The 20,298-nt window shown below is 37.5% G+C and overlaps 1 protein-coding gene across 2 annotated transcripts in view; it reads left to right on the forward strand.

Moving 5' to 3' along the window:
- Positions 1–20,298, forward strand: part of cabp1b (calcium binding protein 1b) — a 38,188-nt gene that overhangs the window by 5,017 nt on the left and 12,873 nt on the right. Inside the window, exon 1 of one of the 2 annotated variants that reach the window (XM_034192716.1) lies at positions 15,808–16,301. The exons of the other annotated variant lie outside the window; for it this stretch is intronic. Coding sequence (XP_034048607.1) covers positions 16,248–16,301 — 54 coding nt within the window. The 5' untranslated portion in view covers positions 15,808–16,247. Of the gene's footprint in view, positions 1–15,807; positions 16,302–20,298 lie in introns of those variants that run through there. 2 annotated transcript variants of the gene reach the window in all.

Raw genomic sequence — 20,298 nt, forward strand, 5'->3', positions numbered from 1 at the left:
TTGACATGTCACGGCACCACCACCAACCGGTCTGGTTGAAAAGAGCCATTTTGAAATCGGTGACACATATTGACTGCTAGGTTCATCCTGTACAGTAGTTGGTGTTGTCTTCCACAAAAACGTTCTAATCCACCTTAGTAGAAGAAGAAAAATGTTTGAGCCAGTTTTGAATTTGAACACATCGTCTGAACCACAGACTCCTAGTTATATTGGTGAGTAAACAGCCGTTTTCTACTGTTTAAAAGGATCTTCATTCAACTCAAATTGATAGCAAATCTCTATAACTTGGTATAAATTTAGTTAAAAGTATAAAAGACAGCTTCATGGTGGAGAGATGTACAGGAGGCTTTTCTTAAAAAGAAGATCTGAAAGTTCTGCTACTGTGAAGTAGCTGAAAAGTTAGAATCTGAATTTACATCAACATAAACAAAATGTTTAAACCGGCAGGGGGTTAAGAGGGCTGTCGTTGCTCCTCAGCAGCATTTACTGAGAAAAAAAAAAGTTTGAAGCACCTAAATTACATGGTGAAGACTCTTTTCCAGGCATGTAAGATGCAAATAAAGGAAATACTTAAAATAGCAGCGATTAAAAGTAAGTAGTCAGGGGGTCAAGCATAAGGTTCTTGCCATGATTATGCTCCCAACATATTTACTCAAAATAAAGTGTGATGGATCTAAATGAGATGGTGAGGAGTTTTTCCATACATGTGAGAATGCAAATAAAGCAAATGCTTAAAGTGGCAGGGAGTGCTGTAGCACCCCCCTGAAGATGCTTTCCCCTGAACATGCTCTCCAGAAGCATTTCCTGAAAAAAAGTCTGAAGGACCTAAATGACATGTTGAGATGCTGAAGAGCTTTGCTCGATCATGGCCGCGACATATACATATTTTTCAGTAAAGCTGTTTCAAACCCCGTATAAAATTTTGTGTACATGAGACTTTGAAATGTAGGCGTGGCATCGGTGTGCTTTCTTGAGTTTATATCGCCATTTAAATTTCTTTTGGATTCCCTTGTTACATTTTTGTTTTCACAGGCATGGTTGCTGGTTTATGGTTGAAATCTTTAACAAAAACAGGCCACATCCAGCCCCAAGACTCCCAGTTTGACAAACATAATATAAAATTCCATATTTTATGAAATTGCTGTAATTTATGGAAAATAGCCTTTGACACTTGAAAGATATTGTAGGGACATTTGTGGCACATTGAGCCCTCCTTTGAGTGCCTTAAAAAAATGTGACAAACATTCATTAAAATCTACCAATCTGGATCCAGTTTAACCTGGATTTGGTGGTCAAAAATTATTTCTGTCATGTGTTGCAAAATGTTGTGATGTTTCAAATGAAAATAAAGACACACAACTATGTGAAGAAGCTGTGAACTCATGGAAGTGAAAATCTGTAGTTTGGGATTGCATTTAAAAAAATCTAACACAATCCTAACATACCCTTGGCAGTATGAGCCTTATGTTTGTTATAATTGCAGTTGTTTCATTCATTATTAACATCCTATTGTCTTACGTACAATTTCTACATGTTCAATAAAGCCCCTCTGTCAAATAGTCAATCAAAAGCAATATTTACGTTTTAATGGTGTCTGCATAAGGCCTTGCGTGTGTGCGTGTGTGTGTGTGTGTGTGTGTGTGTGTGTGTGTGTGTGTGTGTGTGTGTGTGTGTGTGTGTGTGTGTGTGTGTGTGTGTGTGTGTGTGTGTGTACATGAGCTTTTGAGAAAAGTGGAAGTTGTGCAAATCAAGGAATACTTGTAGATCACTGTGCATTTGCTGGTATTAATGAGACAAATTTAACACCATAGGAAGTTAGCTTTGAGTTAGCAAAAGTTAACATGCACTCTAATGTCCACAGTTTTGCTCCAGAGGTATTATTATGTTCCAAAAACAGCATTTTCAGTTTTACAAGTGTTTATTTCTCACTAGCTTTTGCATAATACATGACAAAGAGTTTATATTTACACACAAATGAAATAGAGTTTTGCATCAGAGGTGTTATTAGGTTCCAAAAACAGCATTTTCAGTTTTACAAGTGTTTATTTCTCGCTAGCTTTTGCATAATACATGACAAAGAGTTTATATTTACACACAAATGAAATAGAGTTTTGCATCAGAGGTGTTATTAGGTTCCAAAAACAGCATTTTCAGTTTTAGAAGTGTTTATTTCTCACTAGCTTTTGCATAATACATGACAAAGAGTTTATATTTACACACAAATGAAATAGAGTTTTGCATCAGAGGTGTTATTAGGTTCCAAAAACAGCATTTTCAGTTTTACAAGTGTTTATTTCTCGCTAGCTTTTGCATAATACATGACAAAGAGTTTATATTTACACACAAATGAAATAGTTTTGCATCAGAGGTGTTATTAGGTTCCAAAAACAGCATTTTCAGTTTTAGAAGTGTTTATTTCTCACTAGCTTTTGCATAATACATGACAAAGAGTTTATATTTACACACAAATGAAATAGAGTTTTGCATCAGAGGTGTTATTAGGTTCCAAAAACAGCATTTTCAGTTTTAGAAGTGTTTATTTCTCACTAGCTTTTGCATAATACATGACAAAGAGTTTATATTTACACACAAATTAAATAGAGTTTTGCATCAGAGGTGTTATTAGGTTCCAAAAACAGCATTTTCAGTTTTACAAGTGTTTATTTCTCGCTAGCTTTTGCATAATACATGACAAAGAGTTTATATTTACACACAAATGAAATAGTTTTGCATCAGAGGTGTTATTAGGTTCCAAAAACAGCATTTTCAGTTTTAGAAGTGTTTATTTCTCACTAGCTTTTGCATAATACATGACAAAGAGTTTATATTTACACACAAATGAAATAGAGTTTTGCATCAGAGGTGTTATTAGGTTCCAAAAACAGCATTTTCAGTTTTACAAGTGTTTATTTCTCACTAGCTTTTGCATAATACATGACAAAGAGTTTATATTTACACACAAATGAAATAGAGTTTTGCATCAGAGGTGTTATTAGGTTCCAAAAACAGCATTTTCAGTTTTACAAGTGTTTATTTCTCGCTAGCTTTTGCATAATACATGACAAAGAGTTTATATTTACACACAAATGAAATAGAGTTTTGCATCAGAGGTGTTATTAGGTTCCAAAAACAGCATTTTCAGTTTTAGAAGTGTTTATTTCTCACTAGCTTTTGCATAATACATGACAAAGAGTTTATATTTACACACAAATGAAATAGAGTTTTGCATCAGAGGTGTTATTAGGTTCCAAAAACAGCATTTTCAGTTTTACAAGTGTTTATTTCTCGCTAGCTTTTGCATAATACATGACAAAGAGTTTATATTTACACACAAATGAAATAGTTTTGCATCAGAGGTGTTATTAGGTTCCAAAAACAGCATTTTCAGTTTTAGAAGTGTTTATTTCTCACTAGCTTTTGCATAATACATGACAAAGAGTTTATATTTACACACAAATGAAATAGAGTTTTGCATCAGAGGTGTTATTAGGTTCCAAAAACAGCATTTTCAGTTTTACAAGTGTTTATTTCTCACTAGCTTTTGCATAATACATGACAAAGAGTTTATATTTACACACAAATGAAATAGAGTTTTGCATCAGAGGTGTTATTAGGTTCCAAAAACAGCATTTTCAGTTTTACAAGTGTTTATTTCTCGCTAGCTTTTGCATAATACATGACAAAGAGTTTATATTTACACACAAATGAAATAGTTTTGCATCAGAGGTGTTATTAGGTTCCAAAAACAGCATTTTCAGTTTTAGAAGTGTTTATTTCTCACTAGCTTTTGCATAATACATGACAAAGAGTTTATATTTACACACAAATGAAATAGAGTTTTGCATCAGAGGTGTTATTAGGTTCCAAAAACAGCATTTTCAGTTTTACAAGTGTTTATTTCTTGCTAGCTTTTGCATAATACATGACAAAGAGTTTATATTTACACACAAATGAAATAGAGTTTTGCATCAGAGGTGTTATTAGGTTCCAAAAACAGCATTTTCAGTTTTACAAGTGTTTATTTCTCGCTAGCTTTTGCATAATACATGACAAAGAGTTTATATTTACACACAAATGAAATAGAGTTTTGCATCAGAGGTGTTATTAGGTTCCAAAAACAGCATTTTCAGTTTTACAAGTGTTTATTTCTCGCTAGGTTTTGCATAATACATGACAAAGAGTTTATATTTACACACAAATTAAATAGAGTTTTGCATCAGAGGTGTTATTAGGTTCCAAAAACAGCATTTTCAGTTTTACAAGTGTTTATTTCTCGCTAGCTTTTGCATAATACATGACAAAGAGTTTATATTTACACACAAATGAAATAGAGTTTTGCATCAGAGGTGTTATTAGGTTCCAAAAACAGCATTTTCAGTTTTACAAGTGTTTATTTCTCGCTAGCTTTTGCATAATACATGACAAAGAGTTTATATTTACACACAAATTAAATAGAGTTTTGCATCAGAGGTGTTATTAGGTTCCAAAAACAGCATTTTCAGTTTTACAAGTGTTTATTTCTCGCTAGCTTTTGCATAATACATGACAAAGAGTTTATATTTACACACAAATTAAATAGAGTTTTGCATCAGAGGTGTTATTAGGTTCCAAAAACAGCATTTTCAGTTTTACAAGTGTTTATTTCTCGCTAGCTTTTGCATAATACATGACAAAGAGTTTATATTTACACACAAATGAAATAGTTTTGCATCAGAGGTGTTATTAGGTTCCAAAAACAGCATTTTCAGTTTTACAAGTGTTTATTTCTCGCTAGCTTTTGCATAATACATGACAAAGAGTTTATATTTACACACAAAGGAAATAGAGTTTTGCATCAGAGGTGTTATTAGGTTCCAAAAACAGCATTTTCAGTTTTACAAGTGTTTATTTCTCGCTAGCTTTTGCATAATACATGACAAAGAGTTTATATTTACACACAAATGAAATAGAGTTTTGCATCAGAGGTGTTATTAGGTTCCAAAAACAGCATTTTCAGTTTTAGAAGTGTTTATTTCTCACTAGCTTTTGCATAATACATGACAAAGAGTTTATATTTACACACAAATGAAATAGAGTTTTGCATCAGAGGTGTTATTAGGTTCCAAAAACAGCATTTTCAGTTTTACAAGTGTTTATTTCTCGCTAGCTTTTGCATAATACATGACAAAGAGTTTATATTTACACACAAATGAAATAGAGTTTTGCATCAGAGGTGTTATTAGGTTCCAAAAACAGCATTTTCAGTTTTAGAAGTGTTTATTTCTCACTAGCTTTTGCATAATACATGACAAAGAGTTTATATTTACACACAAATGAAATAGAGTTTTGCATCAGAGGTGTTATTAGGTTCCAAAAACAGCATTTTCAGTTTTACAAGTGTTTATTTCTCGCTAGCTTTTGCATAATACATGACAAAGAGTTTATATTTACACACAAATGAAATAGAGTTTTGCATCAGAGGTGTTATTAGGTTCCAAAAACAGCATTTTCAGTTTTAGAAGTGTTTATTTCTCACTAGCTTTTGCATAATACATGACAAAGAGTTTATATTTACACACAAAGGAAATAGAGTTTTGCATCAGAGGTGTTATTAGGTTCCAAAAACAGCATTTTCAGTTTTACAAGTGTTTATTTCTCGCTAGCTTTTGCATAATACATGACAAAGAGTTTATATTTACACACAAAGGAAATAGAGTTTTGCATCAGAGGTGTTATTAGGTTCCAAAAACAGCATTTTCAGTTTTACAAGTGTTTATTTCTCGCTAGCTTTTGCATAATACATGACAAAGAGTTTATATTTACACACAAATGAAATAGAGTTTTGCATCAGAGGTGTTATTAGGTTCCAAAAACAGCATTTTCAGTTTTAGAAGTGTTTATTTCTCACTAGCTTTTGCATAATACATGACAAAGAGTTTATATTTACACACAAATGAAATAGAGTTTTGCATCAGAGGTGTTATTAGGTTCCAAAAACAGCATTTTCAGTTTTACAAGTGTTTATTTCTCGCTAGCTTTTGCATAATACATGACAAAGAGTTTATATTTACACACAAATGAAATAGAGTTTTGCATCAGAGGTGTTATTAGGTTCCAAAAACAGCATTTTCAGTTTTAGAAGTGTTTATTTCTCACTAGCTTTTGCATAATACATGACAAAGAGTTTATATTTACACACAAAGGAAATAGAGTTTTGCATCAGAGGTGTTATTAGGTTCCAAAAACAGCATTTTCAGTTTTACAAGTGTTTATTTCTCGCTAGCTTTTGCATAATACATGACAAAGAGTTTATATTTACACACAAATGAAATAGAGTTTTGCATCAGAGGTGTTATTAGGTTCCAAAAACAGCATTTTCAGTTTTAGAAGTGTTTATTTCTCACTAGCTTTTGCATAATACATGACAAAGAGTTTATATTTACACACAAATGAAATAGAGTTTTGCATCAGAGGTGTTATTAGGTTCCAAAAACAGCATTTTCAGTTTTACAAGTGTTTATTTCTCGCAAGCTTTTGCATAATACATGACAAAGAGTTTATATTTACACACAAATGAAATAGAGTTTTGCATCAGAGGTGTTATTAGGTTCCAAAAACAGCATTTTCAGTTTTACAAGTGTTTATTTCTCGCAAGCTTTTACAGAATATATGAGAAACATGTCATATAAACACATAAATGAAGCGATTGTAGACAGACCTGCCACTGACATCACAGAGCTGTTACTCCCCCCACTCAAGAAAACCCCGAACAGACTGAAACATTGTGACTTTTTAACCTCTTAAAATAGGTCAAGGTTAGCCTTTGGCAGTAATAGGACTGGACTTACGCTGAGCACAGACAGATGGACGGACCGACGCAAAGCCTTTGCAATACCTGATGGCCATATTTGATGGTCTCAGGTAAAAAGTAGAACTGGGGCAAAGAATGTTATTTGACAACAGTTGCATAAATATCAAGATTCATTTTCAAAGATTTAACACTCGTGAATCTGTCTTTTGTAATGACAGCCGTGATTCATCACAGCCTTAAGTTTCCACAAAAGGACAACTTTGCGTGATTTGTGTGATGTCACTGCGAGGTGTTTAGCTCAGGCCGAGTGCAGCTGTCATCAGCGACAATCATTCCATGTCAGTCAAGTTATGCGTCTGTGCACATCAGTGTATGATGTCTGCATGAGAAGGAAAAGAAAGAGGCAGCTTGTGCGTGCACGTACGTGCACCCGCTCAGCATCATTGCACAAGCTGTTTCATTGCAGCCGAGCTGACAGCGCAGTCAAAACGCCTTCACGCTAACAGAAAAGATGTGACAAAAAGACATGATACTATCCGCACGCTTTGACTTTTCTTATGTAATAACAAGATCGAATAGAATCCCAAAAGAACTCGTTCGCTGCTAGTGTGAGCTAAAAATAGCTCGCAGAGACCTGATTATACAGATTGGAGGAGAGTAGAGACTTGTTTCATCTTGGCAATAGTATTCAAACCGTCTGGCAAAGCTTCTACATGACAGAACAAATTTAAAGGGGTCACATTTTACAGTTATGCTTTTTTCATGTTAAACTTCTTCAAACACACACAGTTCTATGTTACCTGTAGGGAATGACATGCTGTTAGCTAAACATCAGGTATTGCAAAGGCTTTTTATATATATATATATATATATATATATATATATATATATATATTGGTGAATGGAGGAATAGCAAAGTAAGAATTTCATTGTATAGTGTAACTGCCTGTTTCTGCTGTACATATGACAATAAAACTCTTGAATCTAAACTTAAGTCTGAAACGCTCTTTTTATGATGTTTGTGACATACATCACAGTCCTGCTTGCAGTGTGAGCCTATGTTTTGACCCACGCTTCCATTGCTTGGGCCTGCTATTGCAGTCGGCTTGCTCTCTGAAAATTAAAGCATTACCATTAAGGAGATTAAAGAGCAGTCCTTTCATTATTTTGACATTTTGTTTTAAATCTACATTGTTAATTTTCTGTAAAATATAACACATTTGCTTGTGTAAATGTATTTACATAATGGATAATGGGTATTATTATCACTTTACCGAGGCGTTGCTAGGCCAGTAGAGTAGATTTACGTCAACGCTACCTGGCTATACCCACCCGCAGTAGCGAACGAGTATCGGCATACCCGCCCGCTGTGCATAAACAAATGACGTTATAGCGCGCAGCCCAAGAACTGTCCGCAGAGGAAAAGATAAAAAGGCGAGAAGTGTGTGTTGGTCCCAATAGGGATATTCTGGATGATTTTCTCATGGATAGTATGACAATGAACAGCAGCCAAAGCAGCCAGCTTGATGAGGACGCACTGCCGAATTTGGAGAGCAGTGCGCGCCAGCTGACACGACAAAAGTTAAAGTGAGCCAACTTTTTATGTACGTGTTACATGTTATGTGTCTCAGTAAAAAGTGATAATAATGCAAATAACATGCATTTGTTGTGCGGTATGCATTTTCTGAGTCCCTCCGTTCATGCCCAGTCGCCCAGAATGACAGATATTCGCCCAAGTTAGACGAGGACAAATATCTGTCATTTTGGGCGACTGGGTATGAATGTCGGGCCTCTGAAAATGCATACCGCCCTCCAAATCATGTTATTGTATTATTATGAATGATGAATGGAAGACAGTAATTGTCACCTGCCTTTCTTATTTCACAATTTCATCACCTCCATTTTTTATCATTTAAAGGCATCCTAAGTAATTTTTTCTGCCACTAAATGTCGACCTAGCTCTGTTGTCAGAATTGAAACAAAGATTCCCTTCTCGGCCACTCCTCCCCAGTCCTGCCAGTTGCAAGCCTTTTAACCCTCTGGGGCTGACGCCGTCGTATATGACTACTGAGACCAAGTTTTACTAAATTCTAAATACCTTTCTAATGATATGAGATACAAAGTTACTATTTCTTTTACCGAAAAGTTGACTCCGTGGACTTTTGAGCCAGCTGTCCACCATCTTTGTACTCCTCATAGAAGCTGTGTGATGATGTGCGCAATGTGAGTGTCCAGTCGGAATTGGTTCACCGTCACATGGTTTTCCAAAATACGATCGTAGGGCGTGATAAACCAAAGACTGTTTTTAGGAGTGATGTGTTACAAGTTGGCCCGTTTGAATAGCCCCCTGGCTGCTGGCTCCAATGCGCCCTGCGCCATTACGCACAGCGATCAGTGAAAGTGAGCAGATGGAGGGCCTCTCATACAATCTTACGTGCTCAAACAAAGAGTGTGTGAGTATCAGGATTGCTCCACTAGTTTTCCTGTGAATGTTACTGGATAAGCCCCTGGCAAGCTCTCTCGCTCTGGTGTAAAGCACTGTTTACCATATCAATGGAGCGAGGGGGGAGGGGCTGCTCCTGAAATTGTGAATGAGCCTCGAAGTGTGAAAGCTGCTTTCAGAGCAGGAGAGAACAAACACACAGTCAACTTAGAAGTAGAATTTTATGATGTGACCTTTGTGTAATAGCAGACAGAAATTGCTTTGAGATGAAGACAAACAAAACACATAGACCATTTTGTTATATTGTTTAAAATGTGCATTTTTGTTTATTGTTTGAACCTTTTTGTTGTACAGTTTTTCACACAAGACCTCAAATTACCTTCATAAAGTGTCAAAATAGTTGTTTATTATAGTATGCTGTGTGTTTTGAATAAGTGTGTGGAAAATTATTTTCCGCTTTACTTTTTCCTTTCTTATGTCTGATTGTAAACCTTTATTACACTTATAAAACACCACTATAGCATATATATTCTGAAAGTACGGGTTGTCCTGACAAAAAGAGACATAAAACTTGATTGTGGGATGCAGGGAGAGCTGTTAACAGTAATAATAAAACATTTATGCCAAGCGAGTGAAATGTCCAAAAAATGCCCTTGGACCCCAGAGGCAGGTCTGATAGGTGTTTGTGTGTGAATAGTTAGATCTATGTAGATTTTAGTCCAACTGTATTTTTGTTCAGTGGCATTTTACCCTGAAATGTGATTTGGGCTAATTGCTACCATCCTCCATCATGAAAAAATTTCAACAGTTATGAGTAGTAATTAGTTCATTTATTCATTCATTGTCAGCCACTTCTCTGGGTCCGGGTCACAGTGAGTAGTGATTAGTGCTGTTCCATATAAATGGGGGGTGGGGAGATGCTTTTACAGGGCAGGTATTACGTACATCAATGAACATGCGCTCTTGGAGGTCAAATGCACTAAACATGCATGTGCTGCCAGAGGAAGAACGTACACAGGGAACAGAAAAACACAGGGCACAGAGGGAGGTCAGTGGCAGCAATTATGCTCCTAAATATTTACATAGAAAATAGGTGATGACACTATATCAATGTATTGTTTCCAGCCTAAGGTACACCTGTGCAATAATCATGCTGTCTAATAAGTATCTTGATATGCCACACCTGTGAGATGGGATGGATTATCTTGGCAAAGGAGAAGTGCTCACTAACACAGATTTAGACCAATTTTTGAACAGCATTTGAGAGAAATAGGAACTTTTCTGTGTTTAGAAAATGTTTTAGATCTTTGAGTTCAGCTCATGAAAAATGGGAGCACAAACAAAAGTGTTGCGTTCATGTTTAGTTCAGTATATATCCGTGCCTAGTCATGAATTGAACTCCTGATTCAGGACTTTAAACTACCAAGGTTGCACCAGTAGACTCCGTCAGGGACGGAGGTATGTGCAATTTGTACTGGCACAAATTCTGTTGCTATTTTTGCTTGTGACCTATGTAACCTCACTCCAAAAAAATCCCCCACTGGATGAAAATGTAAGGTAAAAAACATTTCCATGAAAGGATGTAATTATTAACCAGCAGAGGGAGCACTTACTGTTTGTACCAAAGGGTCTAAATTCAGAGAGAGGAAGGAAGGGAGGGTGGGAGACAGATTAGCCTCCCATTACGTGTCAACATCAGAGAGTGAAGAGAAGGAGCGAGGGAAAAGAAAGTGAAAGAAGTGAATAAATCAGACAAATCAGGAGGAAGCAAGCGACTTCTCTGGTAGACCTGATGATTTGTTATATAAGATGGAAACTCATCATCGTTCTCATATATAGTCTGTGGCCTCGAAGCTCAGTCTTCATTTCTGAAGCACCTCCCCTTTGTCTTTGCTCCTGCTAAAAAAAAAAAGACGAGTTCTGTCTTGTAGTGCAAAGGTCAGCTTGATCTTGATGATGTGTGATGGAATAAAGAGCATAAAGAGGCAAAGACATGGGAGATCAGCAACATCATCATCCTCGCCATTATCATCATATTTATCCTCACCATCATCATCATCATATTTATCCTCACCATCATCATCATCTTCTTCTTCATAATATTTATCATCATCATCATATTTATCCTCACCATCATCATCATCATATTTATCCTCACCATCATCATCATCTTCTTCTTCATAATATTTATCATTATCATCATATTTATCCTCACCATCATCATCATCATATTTATCCTCACCATCATCATCATCTTCTTCTTCATAATATTTATCATCATCATCATATTTATCCTCACCATCATCATCCTCACCATCATCATCATCTTCTTCTTCATCATATTTATCATCATCATCATATTTATCCTCACCATCATCATCATCTTCTTCTTCATCATATTTATCATCATCATCATATTTATCCTCACCATCATCATCATCATCTTCTTCTTCATCATATTTATCCTCATCACCATCATCATCCTCACCATCATCATCATCTTCTTCATCATATTTATCCTCATCACCATCATCATCCTCACCATCAGCATCATCTTCTCCTTCATCATATTTATCCTCATCATCATATTTATCCTCATCACCATCATCATCCTCACCATCATCATCATCATCTTCTTCTTCATCATATTTATCCTCATCACATCATCATCCTCACCATCATCATCATCTTCTTCTTCATCATATTTATCCTCATCATCATATTTATCCTCACCATCATCATCATCTTCTTCTTCATCATATTTATCCTCATCACCATCATCATCCTCACCATCAGCATCATCTTCTTCTTCATTATATTTATCCTCATCATCATATTTATCCTCACCATCATCATCCTCACCATCATCATCATCTTCTTCTTCATCATATTTATCGACATCATCATCATATTTATCCTCACCATCATCATCATCATCTTCTTCTTCATCATATTTATCCTCATTATCATCATATTTATCCTCACCATCAGCATCCTCACCATCATCAGGACATCTGCAGGATTGTCTTACAGACATAAAGACATGGATGACCTCTAATTTCCTGCTTTTAAACTCAGATAAAACTGAAGTTATTGTACTTGGCCCCACAAATCTTAGAAACATGGTGTCTAACCAGATCCTTACTCTGCATGGCATTACCCTGACCTCTAGTAATACTGTGAGAAATCTTGGAGTCATTTTTGATCAGGATATGTCATTCAAAGCGCATATTAAACAAATATGTAGGACTGCTTTTTTGCATTTATGCAATATCTCTAAAATCAGAAAGGTCTTGTCTCAGAGTGATGCTGAAAAACTAATTCATGCATTTATTTCCTCTAGGCTGGACTATTGTAATTCATTATTATCAGGTTGTCCTAAAGGTTCCCTAAAAAGCCTTCAGTTAATTCAAAATGCTGCAGCTAGAGTACTGACGGGGACTAGAAGGAGAGAGCATATCTCACCCATATTGGCCTCTCTTCATTGGCTTCCTGTTAATTCTAGAATAGAATTTAAAATTCTTCTTCTTACTTATAAGGTTTTGAATAATCAGGTCCCATCTTATCTTAGGGACCTCGTAGTACCATATCACCCCAATAGAGCGCTTCGCTCTCAGACTGCAGGCTTACTTGTAGTTCCTAGGGTTTGTAAGAGTAGAATGGGAGGCAGAGCCTTCAGCTTTCAGGCTTTAGTAGTGATCGATCTCTGCTCCCCTCCACAGCATGTCTTTTTCCTGGTTCTCTCCCTCAGCCACAACCAGTCCCAGCAGAGGACTGCCCCTCCCTGAGCCTGGTTCTGCTGGAGGTTTCTTCCTGTTAAAAGGGAGTTTTTCCTTCCCACTCTAGCCAAGTGCTTGCTCACAGGGGGTCGTTTTGACCGTTGGGGTTTTACATAATTATTGTATGGCCTTGCCTTACAATATAAAGCGCCTTGGGGCAACTGTTTGTTGTGATTTGGCGCTATATAAAAAAAAAATTGATTGATTGATTGATCATCATTATATTTGTCCTCACCATCATCCTTACCATCGTCATCATCTTCTTCTTTATCATATTTATCCTCCTCATCATCATCATCATCATATTTATCCTCACCATCATCCTCATCATCATCATATTTATCTTCACCATCATCATCCTCACCATCATCTTCTTCTTCTTCATCATCATATTTATCCTCACCATCATCATCATCATCCTCACCATCTTCTTCTTCTTCATCATATTGGGTGTGCACAGTAGCATATGTCTTCAGTATGCTGGAATATAGCAGGCTATTTTTAGACACACATGGATATTTTTATGGTGGCAAAGGAGGAGGTACAATTCTGCTAAATCCCTTTTTGAGAAGAGGATTAGGCTGTAAAATGTGCACACCTGCACGTGCACAGCTGTGGGTGTACAGTAAGCATGTGCACGTGCGCATGCGTGCGTGTTTAACAGTCTGTGACCTGAGAACAAATCGTGGGGAAATAAAAAGTTTACTGTTTTAAGGTTTATGCTGCAGCATGCACGCATGCACGCGGTGTCTGACACAAGAGTGACAGTTTTATTGCTGTGCAACTTCTCAGAATTGAATGACTTAATGAGCTGCAGAACCGCTGATGTTTCAGCTCAAGCACAAAAATGATTTGTGTGTGTGTGTGTGTGTGTGTGTGTGTGTGTGTGTGTGTGTGTGTGTGTGTCTTTTCTTCCCCAATGGCTGAGATATAGGCTACAGGAAATAACATACACTTACAGAAATCTCAAGATAGTTGCATTTCTTCTCATTTAGGTTGTTTAGCCATGAAATGGTTTAATTCCTTTCCTGTAAATAAAAATGGGCATTTTGTCCTTGCCACATCATGTCCTTACCCTCCTCCTTCTTTGCACTCGTTTAACAGATGTGTTGGAAGAAAGGGGATTATATTTAACCTCAAAATCTTAATTAAATTCCAAAAGTGGTTATTAATAGTTTATCTTGGAGTGAGCTATTTATCCACTTAAAATGAGTTGCCAACCAACAGAGTGAGTGAGTCAACAATCAACTGTTTACGTCATTTATTGAGACAAAAATTGCACTGAATTGAGTTTAAAAAAGTCAAGGTTTTCCTATTTTTTTTATTGAGATCATCAGGTTTTGATTGCTTGAAAACTGTTTTCCAACAAAACACTTTAAAGGTCTTACACTGGTTTAAGTGTAAGAAGTGAAATGCTTTAAACTGGCTTCAATCTGACTAAATCAGGCAACTTTTTTGCTTGATGCAAGACCTCTAAGCCCAGGGCTACGTTTGGCCAGAGTTCCAACATGTGAGTATGATATGTTTTTTTTTTTTCCTCTTCATGACTAGAGCTTTTGGTGAAATTCTATTGTATACCTGCATTAATGGTAAATGTCCACCAGGTGGAGATATTGTTCCATTTCAAGAACTTTGAGTACAGGTTACTGGGGGACACAGGATGACAAACCTGTTGCTTTTGATAGATGTCTAAAGATGAAGTAGTTGTGACTAAAACCTTTAGTTTTTGGATTTGTTTGTTTAAAACAAATCATTTGAAGGTTTCTTTAACTCGGTTGAGAGGAACTGAATTGATTTAAAACCAAACACCTGCCATGTGAGTCTGTGTGTGACTTTTTCTTGCAAACATTCTCATGAAATGTTAGAGAAACCTACAAAACGTGGTGTTTATCCTATAAACGGTGATGTAAACATTTAAACTGTGTGCTATAGTGAGAGAGAAGCTCTTGTGGTTGTGCACACCCCAGGCAGACTTTACAAGAGCTGACGGCTTGTGTGTCTGATGTCTGATGTGTTCTGAAGTTCACAATGAGCCTCCGGTGAGGCGCTGGGTGATTCATCCAGAAAGCAGCGCAGAGGAACCGACGAGATATGAGATCTGAAACAGCTTTGGCGTGAATGCGTTTAGGAACACAGCAAAGAACGTACAAGGTCAAAAAAAGAAGCAAAGATGTTGGACAATGGGTCCCCATGTGACCTCGCCACACTGCTTCAGGACTGGCATCACAAAAACGTATCGATTGTTGCGGATTTGGAGACATTGACTTTTTCCTGTGGTTGGCTTCTCAATAAAATGATGCATGCACAAGGAAGTCTTGACAAGAAGAGAGAGCATTTATTCATCCCTCCGTGTGCATTCGTGCACACGTCGGCTTTGCAAGTTGAAAAATCCTTGTGTCATTTCTTGCACATTTCGCCTTTGATCTACATCCAAGCTCTTCAAGCTTAACGTGACTTTGTGAGATGATGTCAAAGAGAGCAGAGAGGGATGCTAGGAGCAGAACGGAGAGATGTAGGGGAAGAGAGAGTTATATTTTTAGCTGCGTAGCACCACATCCATGCATGTGTGCACTGGAGTGGGCACGTGTGCATTTGTGTGTTTGGATTAGCGTCTCCGGCGTCTTGCTGAGGGGAAGGTAGCGTGCTTGTCCCCCTGTCACAGTTTCCCCCGTAAAGTTAGATGCCTTAAAATCAGTGCAACTAAGTGAGCAATAGTAGGGGAGAGAAGGAGTGAAAAAGAGCAAGAGACAGACAGATGGAGAAAGAGAGAGAGAGAGAGAGAGAGAGAGAGAGAGAGAGAGAGAGAGAGAGAGAGAGAGAGAGAGTGAGGGAAGAAGACACTCTAGGAGAGAGCATGGAATAAGCAATCTTGCTTTTTTCTTGCACCTTCCTCTGAGCACATGCATGCATCCTTTCCTCAATTCTTTGTGTTTCCTCGATGTGTCCTTTATCCTCTTTTATATATTTTCTCCTGTCGTCTCAGTGTCCCTCCACTCATAACCCACCCGGCATCCTCGCCTCTGGGCTCCTTCTCTCCTCTACCTTCCATGACGACTCTGCTCGTCTCCCTGCCCATTCCTAGATGTCCCCTTGTATCACTCAGTGACCCAGTGACCCCTCTTTCCCTTCTTGATCACTCCTGTTCCCATGTATATGTGCACGCGTACACGTGCACTTCCATACAGGGGCACAAATACACTTAGTGAGAAAACATAAAAACAGGGAGGATTTTGTGATGGGCAACTCTGTTAAGACGCCTAAACGTTCTACCAAAAAGGTAAGATTTGAGGTTTTTCACTTGGCTGTGGTCTCGACTCCTCTGGCGCATGTTTGTCTCATGTGTGTGTCCTCACCCCAACTGCAGGCTATTTGAGGGACCTGTTCTGACTGACCTCTGTGCATTATCTGACTGAATACTCATTACCACGTTGCCTTGTTCTTGTGTTGTTTTTTTTATTATTTGCTGGAGGACGGGCACACTGGAGAATAATGAAAACATTAATCAAGATAAGCATTTTATCTTTTCACCTCATCTCTGTCAGCGCCATTGACTGTCAATACTGGCTTTAGTGGACTTTTTCTGGTTCTAACAAATTTTGCATGCATTTCATGTGCAGAGAATCCTGCAGCACGGGTAACATATCATCATTTCATTGTATATCTCAATTTTAGATGTGCAGTGAGAATGATCCAGCTCCATTTCAGAGTGCAATATTGCACTTTCCTACTGTGCTTTTTATTTTAACCTACTACCTTTACAAATATAGTAAATATATTAATAATACTACTACTACTACTAATAATATATATTAAAAACAGTAATGCATCATTAATATATAATGATATAATAAGAGTAATGCACCATCTACTGTGCATTTAATATATTGTAAATAGTAATGCAGCATATTAATATATAATAAACAGCAATGTATCTTCAACATCTTATCAGATAAATTTGGTACATTTTATGCCAGATATTCTTTCCTGACTCAACCCAGTTATACTATAAATATACTAATTTGCAAATCATTCTGATGCAATTTTACAATTACGCTTACACATTTGGAACAGTTTTTAATCCATGGTGATTTCCAAGCAAGAACAGTAAAAGCTGCAGCTCTAGCTATCGTTATCATGAAGATTATGAATGTTATGCATATTTTATGTTATATATACAGATGATACATTACTGTTTATTTATATATTAATATTCTGGTGGTAAATTACTGTTTCTAGTATACGAATATTCTGATTATACAGTACTGGTCATAGTATATTAACTGCAGATGACTATTATATATTAACACATTGAAGATGCATTACTGTTTACTAGAAATTACAATCTAATATGCTAATGATGCAATAGTGTTTATAATATATAAAATTATATTTTATATGTAGAATATACATAATACGAGGTCTGTCAATAAAGTATAGGTCCTTTTTATTTTTTTCAAAAACTATATGGATTTCATTCATATGTTTTTACGTCAGACATGCTTGAACCCTCGTGCGCATGCGTGAGTTTTTCCACGCCTGTCGGTGACGTCATTCGCCTGTGAGCACTCCTTGTGGGAGGAGTCGTCCAGCCCCTCGTCGGAATTCCTTTGTCTGAGAAGTTGCTGAGAGACTGGCGCTTTGTTTGATCAAAATTTTTTCTAAACCTGTGAGACACATCGAAGTGGACACGGTTCGAAAAATTAAGCTGGTTTTCAGTGAAAATTTTAACGGCCGATGAGAGATTTTGAGGTGATACTGTCGCTTTAAGGACTTCCCACAGTGCGAGATGTCGCGAAGCGCTCTCAGGCGCTGTCGTCAGCCTGTTTCAAGCTGAAAACCTCCACATTTCAGGCTCTATTGATCCAGGACGTCGTGAGAGAACAGAGAAGTTTCAGAAGAAGTCGGTTTCAGCATTTTATCCGGATATTCCACTGTTAAAGGAGATTTTCTTTAATGAAAGACGTGCGGACGGATTGCAGCGTCGGCTCGCAGCCGCTGCGACGCTCCGCCACAGGAAAAACACCTCTGTTGGAAGCCTTAAGGACAAGTTGGAACATGTCCAGCTGTTAAACAATTTCTCATATATTCACTCCACTGAAAGCCATCAAAAGCCGCCTGGATTTTACAAATGGTTATCAACACAGAGGTGTTTTTCCTGTGCCGCCGCACCACGCCGGCTGCGTCCCGACGCGCGGACTCGTCCGCACGTCTTTCATTAAAAAAAATCTCCTTTAACAGTGGAATATCCGGATAAAATGCTGAAACCGACTTCTTCTGAAACTTCTCTGTTCTCTCACGACGCCCTGGATCAATAGAGCCTGAAATGTGGAGGTTTTCAGCTTGAAACAGGCTGACGACGGCGCCTGAGAGCGCTGCGCGACGTCTCGCACCGTGGGAAGTCCTTAAAGCGACAGTATCACCTCAAAATCTCTCATCAGCCGTTAAAATTTTCACTGAAAACCAGCTTAATTTTTCGAACCGTGTCCACTTCGATGTGTCTCACAGGTTTAGAAAAAATTTTGATCAAACAAAGCGCCAGTCTCTCAGCAACTTCTCAGACAAAGGAATTCCGACGAGGGGCTGGACGACTCCTCCCACAAGGAGTGCTCACAGGCGAATGACGTCACCGACAGGCGTGGAAAAACTCACGCATGCGCACGAGGGTTCAAGCATGTCTGACGTAAAAACATATGAATGAAATCCATATAGTTTTTGAAAAAAATAAAAAGGACCTATACTTTATTGACAGCCCTCGTATTTGCATTCTTCATTCAAAAGGATAGATAGAACTACAGAATTTATTATTCTTGCTAGGATATTACTATGTATTATACACTTTACCAAATGTGTCAGAGCAATTGTGAACTTGTATAGAATGATTTGCAAATTAGTGTATTTATAGTTCCACTGATTTCAGTTAGGAAAGGCATCTGACGTAAAACATGCCAAATCAAAATGCAGGTCCATTCTGATCCACTGTTACTACCCAAGCAAAAAAGGAGATGCTGAAATACTGAATGCTGAAAATGATACTATAGTATCATTTGTAATTATACTTTCAACTTTTAGTATATATATACTTGTATATGTCACCAGATATTTTAAAAACAATATTATTGTAGGTGCAAATACCCAAAATGAACGTGTTGTGATGCATCCTGGATCAGTGGTTGTGTTTCAGTTTACTTTCAATTTCAATTTACTTTCATTTATATAGCACCAAATCACAACAAAGTGGCCTCAAAGTGCTTCACACAGGCAAGGTCTAACCTTACCAACCCCCAGATCAACAGTGGTAAAAAAAAAAAAAACTCCCTCTGAGGAAGAAACCTCGAGCAGACCAGACTCAAAGGGGTGACCCTCTGCTTGGGCCATGCTACAAACATAAATTACAGAACAATTCACGGACAAATATACAACAAATGCTATTGGCGCACAGGACAGGAGGATCGCCAACATGAATACAACTCCCATCTCTGGATGGCGCTGCACCTTAAACAGAGAGAAAAAACAGAATCAGGCATCAGAAAGACAAAAAAATACTGTATAATTTGCCAGCATTAAACAACAAGAAAAACAGAGAAATACTAAGGTGATTGCAGGCCACTGGCCCTGAGCTTCACTAAAAGACCCAGAATTTAGGTAAAGTTGAGGCCGCAGCCCACTCCAATTACTAATAAATGAATTAAAAGAGTAAAAAGCGTAAAACAAAACTGTACCAGTATGCTAGCCATATGAAAGGGAAAATAAGTACGTCTTAAGTCTGGACTTGAAAATCTCCACAGAATCTGACTGTTTTATTGATGCAGGGAGATCATTCCACAGAACAGGGGCACGATAAGAGAAAGCTCTGTGACCCGCAGACTTCTTATTCACCTTAGGGACACAAAGTAGTCCTGCACCCTGAGAACGTAAAGCCCGGGCCGGTACGTAAGGTTTAATTAGGTCAGCTAGATAGAGAGGTGCCAGTCCATGAATAATTTTAGAGGTTAGTAGCAGAACCTTAAAATCTGATCTCACTGGTACAGGAAGCCAGTGAAGGGATGCCAAAATGGGTGTAATGTGGTTGTACTTTCTGCTTCATGTCAAAAGTCTGGCTGCAGCATTTTGAACCAATTGGAGACCCCTAATGCTAGACTGTGGTAAACCAGAAAATAGAACATTGCAGTAGTCCAATCCAGAAGAGATAAATGCATGGATCAGGGTCTCAGCATCAGCTATAGACAGGATGGGACGAATCTTCGCTATATTTCGCAGGTGAAAGAAAGCAGTCCTAGTAATATTTC

The sequence above is a fragment of the Thalassophryne amazonica genome, chromosome 17, assembly GCF_902500255.1.
Source record: "Thalassophryne amazonica chromosome 17, fThaAma1.1, whole genome shotgun sequence".
In the NCBI taxonomy this organism is placed as follows: Eukaryota; Metazoa; Chordata; class Actinopteri; order Batrachoidiformes; family Batrachoididae; genus Thalassophryne; species Thalassophryne amazonica.